General features: G+C 41.9%; 1 protein-coding gene across 2 annotated transcripts; it reads left to right on the forward strand.

Moving 5' to 3' along the window:
* The first annotated feature begins 567 nt into the window (after positions 1-567).
* srsf7a (serine and arginine rich splicing factor 7a) lies at positions 568-8,278 on the forward strand. 2 transcript variants are annotated; one of them, XR_011597347.1, is made up of 9 exons: positions 568-790; positions 1,475-1,708; positions 2,015-2,191; positions 2,345-2,431; positions 2,977-3,018; positions 3,252-3,296; positions 4,944-5,042; positions 6,022-6,587; positions 7,422-8,278. XR_011597347.1 is itself a non-coding variant. In XM_070905400.1 (8 exons), the coding sequence occupies exons 2-8, from the start codon at positions 1,485-1,487 to the stop codon at positions 7,471-7,473; spliced, it is 726 nt and encodes a 241-aa protein (XP_070761501.1). In that variant the 5' UTR covers positions 568-790; positions 1,475-1,484; the 3' UTR covers positions 7,474-8,278. The 2 variants fall into 2 exon arrangements, 1 of the variants encoding a protein (XP_070761501.1); XM_070905400.1 differs by lacking the exon at positions 6,022-6,587.
* The last annotated feature ends 355 nt before the right edge of the window (positions 8,279-8,633 follow it).

Here is an 8,633-nt window from a genome sequence, read left to right on the forward strand (position 1 = left end):
GGAAAAAATACAGGTATTCATACTGATTATCTGTATGCACATTTTATCCAACAACTTAACCCCTGTACCATGTAATGCAATACAATAAACAGTAATGTATTCACAATAATGAGTGTTTACTGCCATCCAGTGGTCACTGATTACTAACTGTACAATTAAATCATTCAGCGGAAGTGGTAGTTTACTATCAGGTGTGCATTGACGCTTATTTAGCGAATTTAATTTGTTGCAGTTCCTGATTACTGATTGCAGTGAAAACTCGAAAAAGTTATAGATTATTATTATACACTACGTTGAAGACCTTATGGTTACATGGTGCAGGGTTTTTTATTGCTTGATAATAAATGGTACATTAATACCAATAATCAGTATGAATGACTTAATTAGTCTCACCGAAGAATGTGGTGTTGGTGTTTCTGGCGGTGACCACATGAAAACATTTAAAATTCATTTCATATCTTATTTTGTGTCAGATTGAGCACTGTATTTTGAAAGTACTCAGCGGAAGTGTCCTTATGCCCCTGTTGCTGCTGCGGTGCCTTTAGAGTCACAGTGCGCAGATGCGGATGTCACGCGGGTGGATTTCGTTGCTGGTGGTTAACCCGGACAACCTGTGCGAAAGACATGTGGAAGATTCATTAATGTTCACAAGAGTGGCTGTGTAGCGTGTTCATTCTGCAAAAATAGTCCTTAATTTGTTAAATACCCCCCCCCCTTGCTTCTTTTGGAGACGGTTGAATTTCATCTCTGCTTGGAGCTGAAACAGAAATCGGCGGGACAGCGGAAGAAGGTAATGCTAGCTAACGCGTGCAACCGCCATTGTTTATGAGCAGGCGGAGAGCAAGGCCTTTGGCTAATTCCTGGGTATAACCACTTATAAAATACACACCAAACGCATAGTGTGTATTTGATTTTAATTGTTATCTATGAAAAGGTCTGCCTTCACTAAATTGTCATTTAATGAAGGCTCAGAGAAAATAGCACGGCTCCATGATCCTCCTGACTGTAGTTAAGTTGGATAGACTGATGCGCGCATATCGTTTAATTCAGGCGGACCAGTGGACAACCATGTGTCCTCAGTTGGTATCAGTTACCATAAGTAATCTTGATAGTAAGACTTAACAGACTTCTGGTGGGTCCTCAGGCCGTTTGTCCTTAACTAAACGTGGCCGGTTAAGCAAGCAAATTCCTTGTAATGTATGTTACTTGGCAATAAACAGTTTCTGATTCTGATTCTGATTAATAAATAACCAGCAGCTGTAGTTGTTGTTTGTGTTTGGAGGATCGGTGGGTGTTTGCGTGGACTTAAAGTCTGTGGACAAAAGGGTCTGCGAAGTGCAGTGTTTATTAGACTGAAGGTTTACTGGTGACAGAGGGTCACTGACGATCTTCTATCGTCGTAAACGTAGGGCTGCAGCTAACAATTATTTTCATCTCTACTCTATGTACATTTTTTTTCCGCTTCTCCCTACAGCCGAGGAGAGATGGCATACCATTCATCGTCCCGTAGTTCATCTCGGGCCACTGACTGTAAAGTGTATGTGGGGGATTTAGGCAATGGTGCTGCCAAGGGAGAGCTGGAGCGAGCATTCAGTTATTATGGCCCACTGAGAAGCGTCTGGGTGGCCAGGAACCCACCTGGGTTTGCCTTTGTGGAGTTTGAGGATCCCAGAGATGCAGAAGATGCTGTGAAAGGAATGGATGGAAAGTGAGTAGTAACATAATATTTCAGCAGTCTTTTTGTTTTGACACTTTTTGCAAAAAGATGTGTTATTAACAATAATAACCCACTACTGTGTAATTTAACAAATTCCATCTACAACAATGTTTAGCGCTTAATCCTGCGTGTGTTGGCTTATAACAGACAAAATGAATGTGAAAAACTGTCAAATTTTTATGGAATCAAGAAGACAAAAGATGTGATTTAGAATATGTTTTTTAATCCTTGTAGCCTGCATAAAGACCATTTCAGGAATTAAAACAGTCTTCTCTTACTGACCTGTCTTCTCCCCAGGGTCCTTTGTGGGTCCCGTGTTCGAGTGGAGATGTCAACAGGCATGTCCCGGAAGGGCCGTGGGCGCCCCAGCAGACGCCAGTTTGACCCCAATGATCGGTGTTATCAGTGCGGGGACCGGGGCCACTATGCGTATGACTGCTACCGCTTTAGCAAGAGAGGAGGCCGTCGCAGCAGGTGAAGAAATGTGCTTGTTGCTTATATGATGCACTTTTTCAGTGCATGTTGACACTCGTGCAGCTCATTTGTTGCTCTGATGCAAACTTGCCATCTTGTACCATTTAAAGTAGAAGACAGGGGGGTTTAAACTTTTATGTCTTTCTATTCCAGGTCTCGCTCGCATTCTCGATCTCGCTCCAGGTCCAGGTCCCGCGGACACCGCTATCGCTCTCGTTCCCGCAGCCGTAGCCACAGCCGGTACGTCAGCACCAAAACACAGACACACCTTATGAAACAAAACAGGAAATTCTACTTCTGGTTGGTTGTTGTCAATGTGAAGACTGCATGCAGTCTATAATTGATAGTGCAGGTGCCATTTTAAAGCATGTCTCATCCAGAAACACAGTTGAACTTACTGTGTATTGAGTGCAGTGTCATGTTTCAGGGTTGTAGATTTCACTTGTAGCTTACATCAATGTAATGTGCTCAGTGGCTTTTGGTTCTAATTTTTGGTGCCTTGAGCATCACAAACCAAATGCATTTAAGCCTGAATCTACTGGTGTGAGCTACAGGTGATATCATCTGACCTCAGCAAATCACACCAAACCAGATTGATATCTAAGTTGTCACTTTGCAAATATGAATGAACTTGTCCATTTACATTCTGGAAAAAAAAAAAAAACTAGTTGTGCAAGATTGTATTAAAATGCATACAGCCGCATACAGTTACGCTTTGTCATGTTCATTCATGCCGGCCAGGCCAACAGATGAGCTTTTTGTGACTCTTGTTGTATTTTTCTCAGGAGCCGTCGCAGATCTCCTTCCTACTCAAGACGCAGGAGCAGGTAAGGATACAGCTTGTTGAACTATAAATAACTGTTATGGTAGTATATTAATTCTTTTTGTATTGTTAGCGAGACATATGAGAGGTGTAGCTGCTCGTTATCAGGGTTGTTTATCCAGTTCTGCAGCAGAAGGCAGGGCAGTTTTTATTTTTTCATCCTCACGCCGGTTGTTAACGTGTTTAGTGTTACCACCATAGCTGTAATTAAACTAACTGTATGTCCTGTAACATTAGGTCTGGCTCCCAAGCCCGTTCCAAGTCCAGGACTCCAGTGAGAAGGTAGGTTGTGTAAACTGCTGGTTTTCAAATTCATAATCACACAGCTTGTATCTGAAACACACTGTTGTCATCGCAAATCCCTCCATCCTGGTGACATGATTGTAGAGTCAGACATTCAAAGTAAAATTTGTGGTGTTTACGCACATAAAACGATTGCTGCTGGTGTGTTGGCTTGTCTTTAATTTGTTTAGCCAGCTCCTTTCCTCACGGGGTCAGCACCACAAAAGGCAATAAACCCAGTTAATTCCTCTATCATTTAGCTGTAAACCATGTTTTTCAGTGGTGACTTGTGCGTGTGCTAGGTTAGAATTATGCTTCTCCAGCCTTCATGTAAGTGAACATACACAGGTATTGTTCAGACCCGTTCGCATGCTTGTGTCTTAAATACTTGGATAGATTGGAGATATAACATACATGTCCACTAGGTAGCAGTGTCACATTTAGCAACTGCAATGTAAAGAAAGCAGAAGAAATCAGGAAAGTGAAATCATTGGTGACACTGTACCAAACCAGTAACAAACATCAAATAATTTGTAAATGGACGGGACAGTAACAAGATGGGCAACAATATTTAGTGTCTTGAAGAGGAGTTTAGTTTCCTCTATTCTGCCAGAACAGTGGTATTCAACTAAAATTCGAAGAGGTCCAGTTAGAGAAAATGTCCTCAAGCAAAGGTCCGGAACATCGTAATGTCTAACTTGCGTTGTGATTTAGTGTGATATATATTGAAGTAGCCTAGTAGTTGTATCAACGTCTGCATGTAATCAACAACTGACTGTCAAATCAAAGAAAGAAAGTACAATTCAAAAACATTTTGACAATATTTATTGTCCTGTAACATCGAACTATACAGATATATAATATTGTAGATTTGTATAATGTTCTTCTCATTAAGTAAAAGAAGGACTGCATTTAAATAACATAGAGAAAATAAATAAAATAGCTTTTGAAAAATTGTGTATCTTAAAATGAAGTGCTTAATTTTAGAATAATAAAATAAATTGTAGCAGCAGCTTGAGTTTCCCTTTTTCTTTTACTGTTTCACATCTTGACTTCACAGTCTCTCTCCCTGCATCATTATCATCTGTCACTCGCCTCTCACCTCTCTCGTCTGTCTGTATTCAGAGTCGCAATGTTTAGCGCCTGGAATGCACAGATTTGAGTGGCTGAGTAGCATCACGTGGGCTGGCTTAACTCGTATGCAATTGGTCTGTGAGTTTCCTGAGCCGCTAAACCAGTGCCGTAAAGACTAGAAAAGCTGCGACGGTTAAAATTTAAAATCCCGTAATAATTTATTGATTATAGGTCCGGGTCCGTATAGGACGACGTCTGGGTGCGGACTCAGTTAGTGACCTGTGTGCTAGAAGATCACTTTCTGCAGGTATATGCTATAACGTACGCCAAAACTCTGAAAGAAAAGATAGAGAAAACTTCCTAACACAATGTTGGATCAACCATTCAGCGTGCTTGAAGGAATGTCAGCACTCCACGTTGAGAGGTGGGTGCCTCTGCCACCTACGGTTACCAATAACACCCTTCTCAGCTTAAGTTTGCAAAGATGTTTATATCTTTCTCCGCAGAAGCATAATTCCAGCTTTGTCATTCAATTGTGTAGCATGTAAATGTTGTTTTCTTTCTTTGCTCCAGTCGCTCCAGATCTCGGTCTCGGTCTGGCTCAGCGCCCAGAGGACGCTCTGCCTCCCGATCCCGCTCACGATCTCAGCCAGCCAACCACAAGAGGAACAGGTAAACCCTCATTCTAGATGTCTCTTCTTCACTGAAACAGGGTGTAGGCTGTCTAATACATTTCTAGAGCTTAGTCCTGCCAGTTGTCAGTGTTTTTCTAGACGTATGTAACACCTTAGTAAAGTCTAGATCAATCATTATAGATTTTAGATCACAGCACAGTTCAGATATAACTATTTTGCGTTCCAAGACAGGGTCAGTTATATTCTTCTCGTTAGCCAGAGCTAGGCTCCATCCTAGGCAGGGAATGACTGTTAAGTAGACCCTCCTTCCACTCGGGAGCATCATGCTGCCACCAAACGACCGCCACATGACGGTGAGATGGATGACCACCAAGACCCCTCTACCTCCTCGACACAGAGAGATCTGCATCTTCTGCCACGTCTTCTGCCTCTGCTGTTGGCAGTAGTGGAGTGGGAGGGGTAGAGGGCAATGACTTGGGCCCTCTGTCCGGTGTAGGGAAGTATAAGTAGATGAAAGATTCGACCTCTCTCTTGTGCTCTCTTTTCCACCTCTTGATATCTGTGCACTCTCAGCACTGTGTAACCTCAGTGTAGCTCTTTGTCATTTCCACTTGATCTTGAAAAGAGAGCACATGAAAGACCGTCTCCGCTCAGCCAGTAAACTGTTCAGACTCATAGCAGCTAAAACCAGTGAGATGCACCCATGTCCTCTGTACTCTTGCTTTCCTTTGATCTCACCCACCCTAGATGTAGCCCTATTCCAAATAAATGAATTTAGGCTGAGCAAGAGAGAAATTATTTATTCATTGAATTGACAAGTGTTAAGTAAAGATGGTCAGAAGTAGTATTGTAAATGTTTTAATTTTTTTCCCTAAATTTTACTTCCCTATCCCTAATCCTGAAAATAGATTAAGAGAACTCTTCAGAAAAATATTAGCTGAGATCAGACAAAACGACACCATTGGTGTGACTTCTTTGCAGCACAGTTTTGTTTATTTTTCATATTTTCTTTAAAGCGTGTGGTGGGAGCTGATCACTGCACTGACACCACAGCTGATCCCAGGCCCAGGGTCTGCCAGCTGGCGGTGTGTACGTCCTGCGGGAGGGTGACTAAGCGCTGACCTGAGATCAGCCTTCGCCTGCATCTGGTGTTAGACAGCGAGAAAGAGGTCGACCTACCGACCGAACCCTCCCCACAGTGAATGGGTGACCGTCTGTTCAACCGACGCACACGCTCAGACGAGATCAGCCATGCACACATACAGTTGTTCTACTAGAGAGTCACCCAGCCAGCCAGCCAGCCAGCCAGCCAGCCTTCAGATGTACCAGAGGGCTGACCCACACAGATCAGAGTTCGACCACTACCTTTTTAAATCCATTACCTACCTACCAGACCCCCCTACCTACCAGAGTTCTTCGGCCTCTGTCTTAGCTTCTGAAAGTGAGAGAAAGAGAGAGCTGACGAGAGATCAGTCTTCAAGAGCCTCCCAGCGCAGTGTCTCTCCAAGTTGTAGTCATCCGTCCTTCAGTCCTTTCATCCTTCGCTTCTCTGTACTTGTTGTTTCTGCCACTGTCTCCAAAGGTAACCAAAAATCAAACCCCCTGACAAGCTCTCATGTTCATGGTGAAAGAAAATGCACAGGCTTGATGTAGTCTGGGAAACTGGTGATTATAGAGCTAAAGTTGAGCCAAGCATGCTACAAATACAAATGTGTGGTTGCATGTGAGAGTGTGTGGATGATTGAGTGCAAGAGAGCAAGGCAATATGAATTTTAATGGGCTGATATCTCTGAGGAGGCTTTGTCAGATATGTTTTTCTTGTGCCATACAACATCATTACCATTTTAAGCTGCTTTACCATTATAGTATTTGTTTTAGTACTCAAACTCAGGACAATAATAATGGGGACTTTCAAATGTGCAGTTCCTTCTCTGGTCATGATATATAACAGTTTCCATCAGTTTGTGCTCTGCCCACACCCTCTCCCTTTCTGTGTTTTTAGTTGAAGGATTAAGTCTAGAATTTCTTCTCAGCAGAAACAATGCTAACAATTTGTTGTAGTTGCAAGTGAGGAGACATTGACACGTCATGTCAAGGACTTGTCATTTATTTCAATGGGTATTTGTTTGCCTGGGGGGTATGTAATTAGCATTTGAGCCTGCACACTTACGTGTCAGAATTACAAAGATTAGTTGCCTTTGACGAATAAAAAATAATGCTGCTCTTGAGGTCAACCTTGGTCCATGAGGTCGTAGAGATATTCAGACAGTTAACAAATATCAGCCCCCATCCATTCATGAGCTTTAGCAAAAGTTGTACACTGTATTAGGATGTTGAGTAATGTGGGGAGGGGGTTTTCTGATCATTCTTCCATCCTCCCCTGTGGCGAGCTAACTCTTCTCTGTTTCTGTTTCAGTCGTTCCCGTTCAGCAAGTCCAAACCGAAGTCCTACGCCAGCAGACGACTGAATGAAGAAGACTATTAGTCCCCCCTATCGCTCTCCTTAACAGACAGACCCTCAACCCCTGCACCCCGTCTGCTTTTACAGCCCTACAGCAGCTGTTTTTTGTACTTGTCTGTCTAGTCCCAGTCTTTTAAGTTTAATTTTCTCCCCAGGACTGTAGTCTTCGTGCAGCCTCAGATGTAATCAGTATAGCATATATCAGTTTCCATTTGATAGAGATTGTTTTAAATGTTGCTGCTGCTGCACCAACAGTTATCTTTCTTCTCCGAAGTTGCGTGGGAAGTGTAAGAAGTAACACCTATGTTAAGGTAATACTGAATGTTGCAGTTGACTTTTAGCAGTGACTTGGGCAGCTTATACAGTAAATTATTGTGGAAGATGGCTCAGTTGATGCAGTTCTTGAGGGTGAGGACATTGCATTGGAAAAACTGCTTTTATTCCCTAAGATAAAATTTCTGAACCTTTAAAATATTTTTCCCCTTTGAGAATCGGCAAACGATGTATTTTTTGTATTGCTCTCCAGATTTTTGAGTTCAAATGCTGTTTAACGTTTCCACTCATGGTGGCATAAGGAAACAGTTGCTGGCCTGCATGCCTTTAAATATGTCACATTCCTACTGATTGTTGTTTCTGTGCTGCACTGCCCTTTTTACGAACCTTATCAGCTTCACTGTGTGCTGAATAGATTTTCCCCAGGTGTTGATTTCCGATTTGTTCCTGTAAGGGCTGCTTTAACAGTTTTGTTCTGTTCCTTACTTATATGGTAAGACAGTGGCAGTTTTATTTTTGAATAAACCTCTTCAACTTAACCATTGGTCATATTTTATTTCTCACTAACCTAAATAGGGGTTTTTTCCTAATGTAAAACATTTGTTTTTTTGGAACTAAAAAAATGGTGTATTGTCTTGATGATCCTCCTTCAATATGTTACAGTAAAAGATGTCTACAAATATCAAAATATCCATTAGATATATTTATTAGTAATGTATCACTAGATTCAGGACTTTTACTGTACATATGTGCGATTTGAAAAAGAGAGGACAGATATCAAACTACAGACATAAAAACTGGACATTACATACTTTTGGTATTTCTTTTTGGTGACCTTTTTACTGCAAACGGCTCTACAAGTGGAATTTTTACGAAATACAAACGCCCTGAAAA

The sequence above is a fragment of the Enoplosus armatus genome, chromosome 5 (genome assembly GCF_043641665.1).
Source record: "Enoplosus armatus isolate fEnoArm2 chromosome 5, fEnoArm2.hap1, whole genome shotgun sequence".
NCBI classification, from domain to species: domain Eukaryota; kingdom Metazoa; phylum Chordata; class Actinopteri; order Centrarchiformes; family Enoplosidae; genus Enoplosus; species Enoplosus armatus.

Bases quoted from the DNA above. Each gene is read 5' to 3' on its own strand.
- srsf7a (XM_070905400.1), top strand. From the start codon at position 1,485: ATGGCATACCATTCATCGTCCCGTAGTTCATCTCGGGCCACTGACTGT. The intron at 2,432-2,976 runs GTACGTCAGCAC...TATTTTTCTCAG, and splicing joins CGCAGCCGTAGCCACAGCCG to GAGCCGTCGCAGATCTCCTT. The intron at 3,297-4,943 runs GTAGGTTGTGTA...TCTTTGCTCCAG, and splicing joins TCCAGGACTCCAGTGAGAAG to TCGCTCCAGATCTCGGTCTC.